The 17,841-nt window shown below is 32.9% G+C and overlaps 1 protein-coding gene across 4 annotated transcripts in view; it reads left to right on the top strand.

Annotated features, from left to right (window-relative positions):
* LOC133173769 (uncharacterized) overlaps nt 1-17,484 on the top strand; it is a 33,948-nt gene extending 16,464 nt beyond the window's left edge. For 2 of the 4 annotated variants that reach the window (XM_061308797.1, XM_061308799.1), the window contains exons 2-7: nt 9,130-9,297; nt 15,315-15,633; nt 15,791-15,910; nt 16,058-16,129; nt 16,414-16,585; nt 17,152-17,484. In XM_061308797.1, coding sequence (XP_061164781.1) covers nt 9,189-9,297; nt 15,315-15,633; nt 15,791-15,910; nt 16,058-16,129; nt 16,414-16,585; nt 17,152-17,442 — 1,083 coding nt within the window. In that variant the 5' untranslated portion in view covers nt 9,130-9,188 and the 3' untranslated portion in view covers nt 17,443-17,484. Of the gene's footprint in view, nt 1-6,346; nt 6,432-6,686; nt 6,742-9,129; nt 9,298-15,314; nt 15,634-15,790; nt 15,911-16,057; nt 16,130-16,413; nt 16,586-17,151 lie in introns of those variants that run through there. The other 2 variants (XM_061308798.1, XM_061308800.1) reach the window with 2 other exon arrangements.
* The last annotated feature ends 357 nt before the right edge of the window (nt 17,485-17,841 follow it).

Raw genomic sequence — 17,841 nt, forward strand, 5'->3', positions numbered from 1 at the left:
GTGGATGGTTAACGTTTTCTGCTACATGTTGCTCTATTAATATTTTTTCCTCTAAATTTTCACCTAAACATATTTTCTCTCTCAATTTAAACATAAACAGTCAAGTAAAGATAAAATATACAAGGTTTAAACATTACTGAAAATATTTTGCACTATAAAATGTATAGAACTAGTCTTGCATGTACATGTGTACATGTATTTAACGATGAAGGGAAAAACTTCAGAGGTAAGCAGTTCACTGTCCGTCCTGAATAAGGCATGAGCGTAGTAACTACTGCTTCTGGAATTTGATCACCTTTATAAGTAGTCCGAAATACGAGGGGTGATCAAAAAGTTCGCGAACTATCTCTATATTTACAAAACCACAATTCAGATCAGAATGAAATTTGGCACACATATAGTCATACACATGTTTTATAAATAACATATGTTGAATAATGTTTTTGCTCCGTGTTTGTGACGTCACAATGTGAAAATGACGTCAGTGACAAGTGACAAAAATTGGTTGACTCAGTCGTACTCGAGCAACGAACGGTTGTAAAGTTTAACGTATATCATGGAAATTCCTTTGCAGTAGAATATGATAATTTGTACAAGGTTTATGAAGACAAAAGACTTACCAGAAGTTCAATCATTAATTGGATTGATTGTTTAAGTGAAGGCAGGGAGTTGGTTAAAAATGATGTTTGTTCTATTGCCTAGCGTAAGCAATCCGGGGAAAAGATGTGTCCTTAGTTGAGCAATTTGTTATGAAACATCGTCAAGTTACAATTAGAAAAATGGTTGAATATCTTAACAATAATATAATTATTAAATCCCTAAAATATCGTTTACTTTAGACTTAAACATATTAGATATGATAAAAAGAAGGCGCCCATACTTTATCCACATTGGATAAATGACGCTCCCGAGACAGAGGACTCGAGTTGTCATGGGTCATCATACTAATTGTGATAAGGGATATCCTTATCCACCCATCCTATTGCCGAGATTTGGCCATTTCTAACAGATGGACTGTTCTTGTTATAAAAAATAACTTGCATGGTAAGAAATATAAGACTCAGAAAAATCGTTTAGCTTCTGTGAACAGACTGCTACGGAGCATGTCACGTGACTGTCTGGATCACGTGATTCGCGCATGGGCAGAACAAGGGCAGATGTGCATTAAAATCGGAGAGGACAACTTTAAAAAATAATGAACACTGAAACCTCATTTTATTTCTTTAAAGGAAGTAATTCATTTAGTTTGCGAACTTTTTGATCACCCCTCGTATCTGACGTTTTCCTGGCTTTTTTACTATTTTTATATTTTACGTGCCAGGAAAACGTCAGAGCCGGCGCCATTACAAAAACTGGAAATTTCGCCGTCTCCAATCGGAGTTGATTTTCGATACCTGGGAACCAAATTAAATGCCGTTTTCACAATTTATCAATAGTACAATGCTTCTAGTACTCACCAATATCGATGAAAAGAAAACATCACTCATCATTTCGATAGAGGACTTGAAAGATTTTAAAATGCACGAAATGAAATCAAATCTCGACAGTCAGAGAAAATGTTTTCATAGGATTGTAAATTTTATAATCAAACCATAAAAACGATGTTGATGAGTACTAAAAGCATTGTACTATTGATAAATTGTGAGTTTGGAATTTCATTCGCTTTGCAAGTATCGAAAATCAACCCGAGAAGGTCAGTTTTCGTAATGGCGCAGGTTCTGACGTTTCCTGGCACGTAAAATATCAAAATCGTGAAAAAAGCCTGGAAAACGTCATATATTTCGACTCCTTTATAAGGCTAGGCTTGCCTCTACGATAGACGTTACTGTCTGAATAAGGCATGCTTCTCTCTAGCGTTACATGAGTAAGGCCGACCAAGTGTGATTTTCCGCTAAGTAAGGGAAGGGTCATATTTGTGTATACTTGCAAACCAATTGTAGTGAACACATTTTATAGAAGAAAACTAAATCATTTTGTTAGGTCATTTTACAGAGGAACATTATTTATGTGTTAAATCCAAACCCCCAGAATCAACCGGGTATGACCCCCTGGACACATTACTGTTGCTTACGAGACTTCTTTTTGTGAAAGCCATTGTGTTATTACATGAATATAAGAAGAGAAAGAAAATGTAGTTTAAAAACATGATATGTTTGTGAAAAAATGATGCCCCCGTATGGCAGATCAAGGCAAAGGCTAAAGTTTCTCAAATGCAAGTCAAACTCCAAGGTAAAGGTCAAGTGATAAAAAATGTAGGTACCCAAAGAAAGGTCTTGGCATAAGTAATACACCTGTGAAGAATGAAAGCAGTAGCACCAACTGTTCAAAAGTTATAACCAAGGTTACAGTTTTCCTAACGTAGGTCAAACTCCAAGGTCAAAGGATTAAAATAAATGGTGACCAAGGAAAGGTCTTGTCACAAGGAATACACAAGTTAAATATTAAAGCCGTAGCACCAATTGCTTAAAAATTATGGCCAAGGTTAAATTTTTTCTAAAATTTGCCAAATTCCAAGACCAAGCTCAAAATAAATAGTCCTAAAGGAAGGTCTTGTTAGAAGAAATACGCCTGTGAAATATGTATACAATAGCCTAGCCGTCCCAATGTTATGGCCAAGGTTAAAGTTTTTCTAAAGTAGGTCAAACTCAAAAGTCAATGTCAAAATTGTTGGTACTTAAGGGAAGGTCTTGTGACAAGGAATATACATTTTAATTATGATGCCCTAGCACCAACCTTTCAAAAGTTATGGCCAAGGTTTAAAATTTTGCAAAAGTGGGTCAAACTCAAACGTCAAGATCAAGAGGTCAAATATGTTGGTATCCAAAGAAAGGACTTTGTCACAAGGATTGCACATGTGAAATATGAAAGCGATAGCTCCAACCAATCAAAAGTTATGGGCAAGGTTAACGTTTTTTGCGGACAGACAACCAGAAAGACGCAAAAAAGATCGCTGCAGATTACCAATCATTGCCCTCATTTGGTCGTTTCTGATCAAAATTCTGTTGGCCGTGTCATCAAATCCAGTTACTAAACATATAACACAAAGTCTACCGACGTACATGAAATGCAAGGAAATCCAGAGTAGCAGTTACCATACCTCAGCGCAAAGTTTGGAAGAAAGGAATCTCAGATTTTTTGGTTACATTAAATTGAAAAAAAAAAAGAATTTATCTACAAATACTTTCAGCAATAATCGTCAAATTATTTCGACCTAATCTCATTACAGACAATATTTTATAATGAAGAAGCGATTTAAAATATTTTTTTTTTTAAAAAGGGAAGAAGAAAGTTGGTGGTAGTCTTATTTAAAATGATTTTTCTTGATATTTCAAAACATCTATATGTATTTTGCCATGCGGAAGTAAAACGATAAACGCACAAAAAAAGCGGCATCCATTGAGACAGATCAGTCAGTAGGGAGTGCTTTTAATGGGCTGTCAAAAAATCGTATTAGATAATCTGTTCATTTCTTATCTTCATACGTGCAGTAATTTGTTAATCATGAAATGAATTTAGCATCTTAACTTACGTTAAGAAATGGGAACCGAAAATAATGAATGAAACGTGTTGGTTATTGTAGAAAATATATGGATATAGGTCGGGTCGTTGATTGTAAAATATATTAATGACGAATTATCCTAACAAGGAAGAATATAACCATAAAAATGATCATTTATTAGTATGCGTATGGGGCGTCATTTATAGCTTTGAATTAAAATCGTAATCGATCGTCAATAATCATTGGATCTTTCGATCAAATGATGTGCATCGCTACCATTGTCGGATCAATCAAATTTCAATTTCATTTGAATGGTAAAGTGCAACAATTTTCATTTCATGCTTCTTAATATAACTTTCAGGCCCTATAAGACTTAGTGAAAAGAAATTCGAATTCACACATGTTTTTAGCTCACCTGACCTGAAGGCCGAAGGCTCAAGTGAGTTTTTTTGATCAAAATTTGTCAGTCGTTGTTGTTGTCGTCGTAAACTTTTCACATTTTCATCTTCTCAAGAACCACTGGGCAAATTTCAACCAAACTTGGCAATGAGTATCTTTTGGTGAAGGGGGATTCGAGTTTCTTAAAATAAAGGAGCATGACCACAAGGACAGAAAAGATGAAACTTAAATGAAAGCTTCCTGATGTAGTGTAGGTTAAAATTGTTCAAATCATGACCACCGAGGGTAGGAAGGATGATCAAAGGTTTACCTGGGAATGCGTAAAAAATGCTTTGAAGATCTTCTCAAGAACACAGAGCTCGAACGTCATCTAGTCAGCGGTTCCATCGAAATCGCCACCGGAAATTTATGCAACCAAAGGTTGTAGCAAAAAAAAAAAAAAAAAAAAAAAAAAAAAAAAAAAAAAAAAGCAATATCAATATATGATATTAATTGATATAATATATGACATAGTAATTGTCACATTTTGCTTAAAGTCAAAATTTCATATCAAATTAAAAAGAAATTGTTTGTTTGTTTTTTCATGTTTGACGCCATTGAAGCCTTTCAGGCTTTTGATAAATGTGTATTTAAACCAATGTCTTGGAAAATGCAGCGGTCAGTGACGTATATTCCATATAGGCAAAAAGGCTGTAGCTACACATCATTTTGTCAGGAATAAAAATTTAGTTGAAAAAAATTGGGAAAGGGGAGTTGATAATAAATCTTTCCTATTTATATTATTTTGTTGCAAATGCCAAAAAGCATTCTTAGCCATCCGCACTTTTATACCTATTTCATGTATTTTTTTCAGTTTTGCTTTTTTAAGCCGAAATTCAAGTGTTATATTAAGTCTTATCAGACAATTTCAAACCATCGACAGCAACAGGATTATTGCAGGAAGTGAAATTGATAACTGGAAATATTTCTGGTTAGTAGGAAGTTAAACGTATTGATCGTATTTCGATAATTCAGAAAGGAAGTTTCCATATTTTCTAAGCAGAGTAAAAATAGTTAAAAGTTCTCAATTTTGTTAAGTGGTCTTCCTATCATGATATAGCATACCCACACTGCGCCTAAGATTAAAATCTGTGATTTCACACTGCCCTACACATCAGCAGAAAGGAATATGCCGGTCCTGAAATTCATGTACTAGTAGTTGAAAATGACTCTTTACAGAGAATGACGTCTGTTCACTGAGATATAACTTTTCTCTACTTATGATCATATCCTACGCGGAAATTGGTTAAAAATGAAGTTTAAGATCAGGTGTGTTCATCAATAATACATAATTTTCCCAAAGAATCTGTGATTAAAGTATTGCTACCTTAACAGGTTTCCTCACAAAAAACTGAGATACCTTACCAGGCATTTATATGTTAGTGTTGATATCATTCAAGACAATTTTGAAAAGGTTAAAAAAATAAAAAGAAGAAAATAATTATAAATATTTTGGTATACTGCAAAGAGATACAAAATGAGATATTCAAGGAACAGGAAAATATTACATCTGATTTAAATATTTGTCGAAATATATAGGTCTCGTTGTAATATTTTAGTATACTTATCTCAACAATTACAATATCGTAGTAACACTTCACATAATTAATAAACAGGCGTAAGATAATCAATAATGCGGCATAGTTAAATGCAATATTAAATTTTTAATGGTAGGGAAGAATTGTTTTCGTTCTCAGTGCAACATAATTAAGATTAGATTTAATTTAAATATCTGATAAATCGGTGGGTAAAGTCAAACTGCATGAAGAACTTGGGGGAAAAACATTTTTTTTTAAATAAAAAATGTTTGCTCGTTTCTTTGAGTTAAAATGTACAAAAATCGTAAATACATGTAGGTAACCCTGATATAGTGAATTTATAGATGTTTAAAAATGTCATATTTTGTACTGTACTCAATGAATTATCTAGGCAAATATCAAGACATAGTTTAGCAATTCAAAACACAAAATCGGGAAATATTTCCTTTCCAATATCATATAAACGAGATATATAGACTGCTAAAACATTATGCTCCGTTTTCAAGTACGCCCAAATTCCTGTCGAATCTAAATCAAATGCACCCTCGTTGAAGTTTTTAAAAAAATTAGAATCTAAATTTGAAATCAAAGAAAGTGAAACTGAAAGCCGCGATGTGCAGCCTTGCATGCAATTTTACCGCCAAATGAGAAGATAATTAACGAATTCAGAGAACTGGTTCACAGTCTTAAGAACTGGTTCACAGTCTTAAGAACTGGTCTGGTTCACAGTCTTAAGAACTGGTTCACAGTCTGGTTCACAGTCTTAAGAACTGGTTCACAGTCTTAAGCGTTTTTTTTTTTAAGTTACAGTTTAGTATACGAGGTGCATCTCATCACAACTTTAAGTCCCTATTGATAACGAAGATCATCAAATGAAGAATTGATGAAGAATCTCTCGACTTCATTAGGAATATAGGATTAATATCGTTAGATTCTATCCGCGGTCTATACTGAAGGTATGGATTTTCTACCTGTCGTCTGATTTCCAAGATCAATACTACAGTATTAATTAAGGGCGAGAAAAAAATCAAATCCCATGCATGTTAAAAAAAATTGGCGTCTAATTACCATATTCATTATAGAAAACAGATCACGCGCCACAGTGTCCTAATAGAAAACCACGATTTTGTGTTATATAGTAATAATTCATTACCACAATGGACAGCTATTAATTCATTGTAAAGTGAGGCGACCATTTAGTACATAGTTAATTGGTGCAATGCTGTGTGTGTTGATTTGGACACGTATGTAGGAGCATAAAACAATGTAAGTTGATAATTATATAAAGATTTTTTGACCTTTTTCAGTCATTTTTTAAGGAAAGGTGTATTACCAAGACGATGAGTCAGCGTAACTGGTCCAAGATCGGAAAGTTATGTGGGAGACCAAATTATATCAGTTGGATTCTTGGTTAGATGCAAAGGATTATGTTTTAAGTGATAATGAACCGTTGAAGTAGGGTTTTTTAATTGTAGTTTTATTCCGTGTCAACTAACGAAGCGCACTATTAAGCTAAGTACCTGTCAGGCTTGATGCATCAGATGTTTTATACATGTCGAATTCGCTACTTTTCTGTCACAATACATCATTTCCACTTCTTCAATGTTTACATAGTTCTAAGGCAAAACATATATACAGTCACACACAATTAAGAAAATTCCAATGTTTTTTTTTAAATATTTACAGTGTTTTGTATTAATTGCACTAGATATACAAACCAATTTATCAAATGTGACAATTTTTAATCATCGCTTTAATGTTTTAGGATATATAGAGATTTTTTCTATATATAGATGTACATAGTACTGCACATGTGTAGAAAAATTACGGCACCCTCTCAATAACATTATATGACAAGGTATTCATACGCGTACAGCTTTAATCCTCCCGAGTCCATTAAAGTGTCTTATTTTCAACCTGTATGAATATTCACACGTTGAATTATTTATTTATTGGACTTTTTTTTTTTACGTAATTTTTTTTTTTACGTATTTTCATGTCGTTAAACTAGATCTTACTTTTTTTTTCTTTGCACGACTGATTACTGTACATGAAATATTTCCTCTGCATAATTAATTCACACATAATTTCATTAACTTTAATTTTGATATTGTTAATTTATTGGCATTGACTATATTTCTCAAGGGAAATTTTGTAAATGGAATGTACTACATGTACATGTACCTGGTAATTATTTGTTAAGCTATGAATAAAGAAAATATCACCCGTTATTGATTAATCCTGATGTAGTTAACAATTTCCAACTTATAAGTTGTTAGGACTCATTAGGTCAGTACAGATGCGTTATGCTTGCTAAATTGACTACTACGTGTATGAAATGTTAAAGCCACTCTTAAATAGCTCTGTAATGCTTTATTGGTCTCCTATTTGTCTTATTTTCGTTTTGGAGTTTTTCGGCACACTTCTTTGACGATTCACTTTATCATTAATTATAAATTATTATTTTACTAGCATTATTTTACATTTATGAAGATCCTTTTCTTGATGTTCACGGTTATCAAATAAGCTGAGATTCAAACCCATTGTCCCATTTTAAAACTTATAAAAATCAAGATGTGTTTGTGAAAACACTGATGCCCCCGTATGGCAACTTATAGTGAAGTTTACTTTCTCAAATGCAAATCAAATATGTTGGTACCCAAAGTAAGGTCTTGTACCGAGGAATATACTTGTAAAATATGAAAGTCCTAGAAGCAACCATTGGAAAAATGTGGAAAAGGTTAAAATTTTTCAAAAGTAAGTCAAACATCAAGGTCAAGGTCAAAATTAATGGTGCCCAAGGAAAGGCCTTCTCACAAGAAATATACATGTGAAACGTGAAAGCCCTAGCACCAACCATTTAAAAGATATGGTCAAGGTTAAAGTTTTTCAAAAGTAGGTCAAACTCCAAGGTCAATGGGCTATAATTGTTGGTATCCAAAGGAAGGTCTTGTCACAAGGATAACATATGTGAAGTATGAAAGCCCTAGCACCAGCCGTTCAAAATATATGACCAATGTTAAAGTTTTTCAAAAGTAGGTCAAACTCCAAGGTCAAGGTCAAAGTTGTTGGTATCCAAAGGAAGGTCTTGTCACAAGGATTACACATGTGAAACATGAGAGCCCTAGTGTCAACCGTTCAAAAGTTATAGCCAATGTTAAAGTTTTCAAAATTAGGTCAAACTCCAAGGTCAAAGGGTCAAAGTTGCTGGTATCCAAACAAAGGTCTTGTCACAAGGATTACACATGTGAAGTATTAAAGCCCTAGCACCAACCATTCAAAAGTTATGGCCAAGGTTAAAGTTGGGGAAAAAATTTGTAAAACTGGGTCAAACTCCTAGGTCAAAAGGTCAAATATGATGGTACCTAAAGAAAGGTCTTGTCAGGAATACACATGTGAAAATATGAAAGCCATAGCTCCAACCAATCAAAAGTTATGAGCAATGTTAAAGTTTTTGCGGATAAACAGACAGACGGACGGACAGGGCAAAACTATATACCCCCGAATCTTCGATACGGGGCATAAAAAAAACCTTGTGTCAATCTTACTGACACAAGTAGTACATTTTGGCGTCAACAACTTTTGAGCGCATTTAAAATCGACTTTGGAAGCAACTTATTGCATCTCAGTTTTTCTACTTTTTTTCTCTTGCAGACTGAAATCAGTAATGGGCCAATAGTTCTGACTGACGGTATCCAAAGCGGCACTTGGCTATGAAGAGGAATTTGCTGGTCGCGATTCCTGTTTTAGGGGTCTTTCTGACCTTTTGCTTTTACAACAGAAGCGCATATGAGTTTTTTAGTCCCAGCATATCGCCACAGGGTGAGCTTATGTCTTATTATCAGATCAGGAAATGTATAAACCATATGGGTGAATTTAAAAAAAAAGACTAAACATATTTATCAATCTGCACTAAAAATACAGGCACAGGGAATAAATTTCTACATTTCAGCATATGTCTTTTGATATTGTCTAAATACCTGCCAAATATCTCATTGAAATCTCAAGACACAAAAAATGATGTGCCGAAGATGATGCTAAAATTGTCAAGAGTGCAGATTTCGAAAATTAAATATTTTTTGAAGATCTGTGAAATAAATGATAATGGTTTATGCTGGAAATAAAAACTTTGCTGATAATATTTAAAGTATCTGATAATATTCAAAGTATTGAGCTTTAAATGTAGACTGAAGCAACTTTTGTTTGACCAAGTTTTGGTCATGGCTGATGCTGAAAAAATATACCATGTCAGGAGTGTAACAGATAAATTGTAGTGTTGCCAAAAAAACCGATTTTAAAATCCAGTAAGACAATTCAGTCAAAAAAAGTTTTCAATGTGTAAAACAATAACTGATATACCATTTAAAACTTTAAAATGTTACATAAATCACAAACAGCATTAGTGAGAGTCAAGTATCTGTGCATACCCAATTATGTCAGGAGTGCAACATTTGATGTTTTGCTTCCCAGCATTGAAAACTTTAATCAGTATATTATTCTCAGATTTCTTTTTTGGAAAATAAAGACACAAATAACATTTTTACCAAACAAATTTATCCAGGTCTATGTTTCTATGGCCAGGAGTGCAACATATTTTTTTAAAGATCAAAGTTATATGATTGGAAGACTTCTATTCATACTAATAAATGTTCATTAATCAATAATTATCTAATTGAGTAATTCATTACTTAATTATTGACATTTTTATTAATAAAACCCATCACTTTTTCAAATTTATCTTTCCTTTGATTTTTTAATGAATGTAAACACACACACACACACCCTCACACACACACACACACGCTGAAAAGTTGTTATAGATTTCAAAAAATCCCACCCCAACTTCACTGAAGCAGTAGAACATGGTCTGATGTAATTTATGCTTAACAATTCTTGTTGATCAAATATGAATAAATATAAGGAGAGAAAAATGATGAGTAGAATGTTTCTGGTTGACCTAAATTGCTTACAGTGTTTGTCCCGTGAAGGAAATTATGCTATAAAGTATACTTTTCTAAATATATATTTTTGCTAGTTTTTTTTTTTGACATAAATAGGTAATATTTTAAAAGATAAAATAAAGTTGAAATACTTTCAAGTCTTTTAACCATGAAGTATTGCACTATAAATATTGCACAATTTAGTCACCACTTGATGTTGCCAACTCTTTATGAATTTTTGTTCTGTGGTTTTAATATTAATTTTTACTACAGTCAGGAGTGCAACAAAACTGTTTTATAATAATCAATGAACTTCATCTATCTTTACGAAAAATTATTTGCAGAAAATGTTTGATACTATTTGTAGTTCAAGTCATTATGTCTATCAACAAATTACAGATATTGTTTGGACATTTTAAGTCAATTTACAGAAAAGTTTACATCACTAAACATGTATTTTAAATATATGTTACACATAAGCAAATAATCATGTTTTGAAGTCTTGAAAATTTGAAAAACTTGCCGTAAATAATGAAAAAATATCAAAACGATAAACTGATTTACAAACGTTGAATGAGTTATTGTGCTTTATAATTTTTAATACAGTGATTAATAAAATACCTAGATGTCAGGAGTGCAACAAAATAAGGTAAAATAGGATGACTTCAAAATCTAATATTTTTTTGTAAGAAAACTTGTATATCAAAATTCAAAATTGACTGAAATGGACAAAAAAGTAATTTTTGGCGATTTATTGTTTCATATTTCTTTCATATCAAAACTTTTCACATCAAAAGAAAGAAACTCAAGGTTTAGATCTAATCACTTATGTCCCTGGCACCATTTTGAAGTATAAAAACTATAATTTCTTTTTTAAAGTCTTTTAGGATGTAGTAATATTTTTTAAATAAAGTTTTAACCCCCCCCCCCAAAAAAAAATTCTAAGACTTTTTTAATTATGCAGTTGTCTATTCTATTGCCACTTCAGGAATTTTAAGAAGAATGCATGTACAGTATGATGATATAAGTGAAAAAAATATGGTTAATTGATTTTTTTTTCAAAAAATTCAAAATTTCGTGGTCATTATTAATTCACCCATATCGGAATTCGAGCCACTGCGATCTGTGCTGTCAAATTCTCTGAATTTTTTACTCTCTTGAATAAATTTGCTCTTGAAAGCAGCACCAGACCGTCACGGTAGCTCAGTCGGTAGAGCTCTCGCTCCGTGATCGGAAGGTCGTGTGTTCGAATCACGGCCGCGACTGACCTAAGTCGATAAAAAATAGGTAGCAACTATTCCTTCGCCAAGCGCTTTGCACTTTGAAGTGAAAGTTGCGGGTCCTTCGGATGAGACCTTAAAAACCGAGGCCCCGTGTCATGGTAAAAGTTGGCACGAAAAAGAAACCCTCACTGCTCAATGGCCCTGAGTGCCGAGTAAAGATCTAAATTTGAAGCCCTTCACCGGTATATGGTGACGTCTCTTTATGAGTGAAAAATTCTCGAACGGCACGTAAAACAACATACAATCGATCAATTAATCGAAAGCACCATTCAGATGGTTATAAGCCTGTCAGTTTAAGGGGTAAGCATGGCATGGAATCTAAAACGAACAAAAGAAATGTAGTTACTTACCGGAATCGAACCTTAGACCACTTGATTCTATAGTAATAATTTTCCACTGCGTTTTCACTCAAATTTAGACCTTTACTTGGCACTCGGGGCCATTGAGCAGTGAGGGTTCTTTTTCGTGCCAACGCCTACCGTGACACGGGGCCTCGGTTTTTAAGGTCTCATCCGAATGTGTCGAACGCTTAGTTGCTACCTGTTTTTTATCGACTTAGATCAGTCGCGCAAGCAAACTATGATTTCTTTTTATTATTTTTCAAGACGAAGCAGAAATCGGGCAATAGCATTTTGTTGTTTTTATTGTGTGTGTGTGTGTGTGTGTGTGTGTGTGTGTTTAAATTGATTATCCATTTATCTTAGATATACATGTATCTTATTGATTTTCACAATGAAGAAAGTAGTATTTCGAGGAAAATGCTGCTAAGTGGAAGAGATATGTGCCGGATAGGATAAGTATATGTATGAAGATATATGTCGGATAGCGTAAGTATGAAGATATATGCCGGATAGCATTAGTACGAAGATATATGCCGTATAGCAATAGCATTAGTATGAAGATATATGCCGTATAGCAATAGCATTAGTATGAAGATATATGCCGGATAGCATGAGTATGAAGATATATGCCGGATAGCATTAGTATGAAGATATTTGCCGGATAGCATTAGTATGAAGATATATGCCGGATAGCATTAGTATGAAGATATTTGCCGGATAGCATAAGTATGAAGATATATGCCGGATAGCATAAGTATGAAGATATTTGCCGGATAGCATAAGTATGAAGATATATGCCGGATAGCATAAGTATGAATATATGCCGGATAGCATAAGTATGAAGATATATGCCAGATAGTATAGGTATGAAGATATATGTCGGATAGCATAAGTATGAAGATATATGTCGGATAGCATAAGTATGAATGTATGCCGGATAGCATTAGTATGAAGATATATGCCGGATAGCATAAGTATGAAGATATATGCCGGATAGCATAAGTGTGCGATATGCTGTATAGGATAAGTATGAAGAAGAGTTTTAATAAATACTTGTCTAGTAAGAATGACATTTACAATTAAAGGGCAAAATACATACCATCTATGTTTTTGTTTTCAGAAAACTGGAAGTGATAAAAGAATTAGAAAGACTACTTGAACAATATGTTTTGGTTAGCTTGAAATAGTTTTTGTTTGCAAGATTTATTAATACAACTGCTTTTTAGAAGAATTTGTTTTAATTCCACATGTGGTAATCCTACTTAATACTCACAGTTCTCTTTCAAATGAAGCAATTCTTCACAATCACATTTCAGTTTAAAATACTTTTAACATTCCATTGTATAAAAATGATTTTGATATTTCATACCTATACTAGATTAAAAAATTTCATAAAAATCCTTATAAATAAAGAAACGTCGCTGGGTCCAATAAATATTTTACCAAGTCCCAAACTTTACTCCTCAAAAAAAAAAAAAAAAAAAAAAAAAAAAAACTTACGAAGGAGAAACTACCGATGTGCTATGCTACAGCGTATTTAAAAATTTGCGTAAGGTAGCATAAATCAAGTATGGATTCTGAAAAACTCCAAATTTTTAAAGAAAAATTAAAGTCCCATCCCCCCCCCCCCCCAAATTAATAACATCAAAACGTATATTCAAAACCTTATACAACTATTCCTCAATGATAAATTTTAAAACCAGATTCTTAGTACTAGTATCATAGATAACTGCTTCTTTAAAAATAGTAATAATATCTTATGATTGGTCATCTGTAGAATTATTTTTCAAAAATCATCCTAATTCTTTTCATAAGTACTCTGATGCTGATTTAAAAAAAAAAATTCTAGAGTTCAGCATTATGTTGAAACTTCGATAAGCGATAACTGTGATACTTAATTAGACAATCTGTTTTTCATGAAGCAGAATTTCTTCAAAAACTATTGTGGCCTTTAATTGGACATTTAGAGTTTTTTATCATTCATATGTTGAGCGACTGTACGTTCCAAGTGAATTCAACATAAAAGATACGACAGAGTCTGTCACTTCAGTTTCATATTTGGATATTTTAATGACTAAAGACATTAATATCCACTTAACAACTATAAAACACATGACAAACGAAATGACTCCAACTTTGCCAATGTTAACTTCTCCTATTTGACACTATTTGTAAATAGTACTTGGGACACATAAACACAATATGCAGATGAAAGATATTTAACCTGCATATTGTGTTCATGTGTCAACATTTTTTTTCTGTAAGCAAGAGCATGCTCAGAGTACGATCGATTAATTTTTTAATCAAGAGAGGCTACTGACAGAAAAATTGATGTTGCAAAGCTTTCAGTAATCTCGTTGAAAGCCAGCATTCTGAAACTCCAAAGTCGTTATAATGACCCTGTTTGCAAGTACAGTTTAACGTTGGGTCGTATTTTAACCGACATTTTTCTTAACAGTTTTTTATAACAACTTTGACCGGTCAACAAGGGATGCTTACTCCTTCTGGGCACCTGGTCCCATCTCTGCTGTTTCCACAGGTCTATTCTTTTACTCTATTCAAGATTTGTTTTTTGTTTTTTGGGTTTTGTTTTGTTTTTTTTTTGTTTTGTTTTGTTTTTTTTTTTTTTTACAAAAGTAATAAATTTGATCATAGTTTGTTATCTTCATCTTTTTCATATTAATATTTATTTATCATTTATTCCAAAATTTAGTTCATCATCTACCATTTTTTTGACAAATTAATGATTTTTTCTATCATCATAAATATGTAAAATTATGTTTAGCGATAATCACTTAAAAGACAATTCAGTCAGCTATGATTATGGTTATTTTAGCCAAATCATACACTTAGCTCAAAGAAATGCCAAACTATACGAAAACATCCCCATAAACAATTATAAATGAAGAGTAAAATTTGTTAAAACTATTGCCCCGAGACAAGAATGTAACTACGACAAAAATTTCTTAAGTTTAAGAAAAATTCTTTCGATATTTTGTCTATACCAGCAATTTATCAAACTAAGTCTCTTTTGATGTAGGTTAAAGTGTGTTCATACAATAACCCATGCAATTTTTTCAAAGTGATTTATGTTGTTTGTTCAGTTTTTATTCAAAGTCAATTATCACAAATATCTTTCAATCTGAACACAATTAAAAAACATTCCAAATTTAAATTATACAATGGCAATTATTATACATTTACAAATAGACACTCTTCAGTCTTTATATTTTGTTTACACATTTACATGGGTTTAATTGCTATTTTACGAACAGGTTCCTCGCGGATACACGATTCACCACAGAAAATGCCAACCAACGAACAACGTAAACCACAAACAGTTGTCCGTGGAGGTTTTCGTAAACCACAAACAGTTGTCCGTTGGGATGTTCGTAAATTGATGAAGAAAACAAAGACGGGTACAGATCTGGAACTTCGTCCATTAAAAACAAAAAATGCAGAAAAATCACTGAATAGCAAACTGCGTCCTGTGGAGGATAATGATTGGAAGTACTTAAAGAAAATGCCTACGTACAACCAATCAAAAGAGGTTTTACAATCCGACTGGTGGAGGGCTGCAGCTTTTCTAGAAATGTTTGTATACATTTTGAATTTGTGTGTGTGTGTGAAATAAGATTGGAATTCTTCGAAAGTTTTAAATAAAACCATGAATTACATGTACTTAATATATATGATTTATATTATGTACTTAATTAAAAAAAAACATTCCGTATTATTTGTTTATTTTTAGAGATTTTAGAAGAAGGCCACAAGATTATAAGTGTCAACAAAATAGACAAGTAGGAAATTGGTTTCTATGCCAAGATGAGCCATTTAAAGTAGAGAAACCATGTTTAGTTTACTCGTTTGGGTGAGGTTATTAAGTTATTACAAATATGAAATACTGAGGAATGAAAGGGTTTTCTAACCATCACACGTACAATGAAGCAGCACTTACCTATAATAATATGAATTTTAAATCTCGCTATGTGATCTCTGACCTACAGTTTTTTTCCAGCATCGCCAATGACTTTAGTTTTGATGATGCTATGGCTACACTTGGCTGCGAAGTCCATTCGTTTGATCCAAGGTAATGCAGTATTTGGAGTATCATGTTTTGATCACCTGAATTTCCTACTAGAAACTTTTCGACCTTTTAATTCGATGAAATCTTTGATTTCAATTTCAGTACATTAGAACCTTGTATAACTTGATATAAAGAGTTTTAATGCAAATTTTATACGGTACCAATAACAATTTTGATGCACCAGATGCGCATTTCGACAAATTATGTCTCTTCATGTTATGTAATCGTCATGTAATTATGTCTACTGTGGAGTTTTATATACAAAATCTTCTTTGAAATACTTTCAGCATGAACTCAAAAGAACACATAAGGAATACTAGTGTAGTTTTTCATCCCATTGGTCTGAGTAACCGTGTGATTAAGGATTTCAATCCACGCCATGATATTTATGTAACCAGTGATCAAAAATGGAATATGATGGATCTCCTTTCAATAATGGAAAAATTAGGTCATAAAAATGTGAGTACTGTCAAGATTAAAAAAAACTAAACTGAACGAAGTTATTTAGGTCGTCATTAATCTCTACATGATGTTTGTTGCAGTTAATTTCATCCTTTAATTTTTTATTTTGTGATTACATTTATTGCTGTGTTTAATTCAAAGAACAATGCATATAAGCTACATCATTAAAGGAAAATTGGATTGTTATGGAAAACATGGCATTCAGTAGGTCAGTGTTCGAATGAGTATAAAAAAAAGGATTTATATGACATGTACAAAAATCTTCTCTTAGCATTGTCCCAAAGAGGAATTGTTACATTCTAAAGCAAACTGTTTCCTGATATCACCTCGAAGGCACTGCTGATCTAAGATCCTTTTTCCCCAAGGACCTTCCTATTGTAAAGTAAAATATCTTTGTATTAATTTTACGATTCAATGGATTAGTAGTGTCCCCTAAAATGTGAAGGAAAAGTAAACAGTATTTGGTAATTACTGTTGCATCCATTAAGTACCTGATAAGAAGTTGAAAGGAGATCAGTTATTCAGTATGAGCATTTGTTTTATAATGACTTATATTATTTCAGAGAGTCCTGGATTACTTAAAAATAGACGTGGAGGGTCATGAGTGGTCAGTGTTGGATTATTTAATTAAAACTGGAATGACTTCAAGAATCAGACATTTCTCCTTGGAGTATCATATTTTCTCAGATTGGCCAAGCAAAGCCTTATATCCAGATTTACTCAATACATATAGAACTCTGAAGGAGAAAGGATTCTACAAATATTTTACAGGCATTCATCCATTAAATCACACTCCTAAGCATTTTAACATACAAGCAGATGTTTGTTACGTAAATAAAAATGTGAAAATGTAATGGTTTCAGTTGTTGCTTGCATTGCTATGTAATTAAGAGAAAGATGAAATATATGGAGATAACGAACAGTATTCAAGCTCAAAAGTCCATTATACAATACAAAATAGGAGCAGAGCAAACACGGACCTCCAAACATCAGAGGTGGGATCAGGTGCCATGGAGGAGTGAGCATCCCCTGCCGACCGGTCACACCCACCGTGTGCTCCTTGTCATGATCGGGAAATAACGGGAAAATCCGTCGACAATTCAGTGTGTAAATAATGGCCTAACAATTAGTATGAAAAACGTCAGTTGGCATTTGACTCAATGATAAATTGTATTTGCTGACAAGGTCATTGTATCGACCATAGAACTTACGAAATGATGACTTTAAACGAGACAGCTGATATTCTTGTTTCA

Source organism: Saccostrea echinata, unplaced genomic scaffold (genome assembly GCF_033153115.1).
Source record: "Saccostrea echinata isolate AGI-Se365-2 ecotype Australia unplaced genomic scaffold, CSIRO_AGI_Sech_v1 ptg000056l, whole genome shotgun sequence".
NCBI classification, from domain to species: domain Eukaryota; kingdom Metazoa; phylum Mollusca; class Bivalvia; order Ostreida; family Ostreidae; genus Saccostrea; species Saccostrea echinata.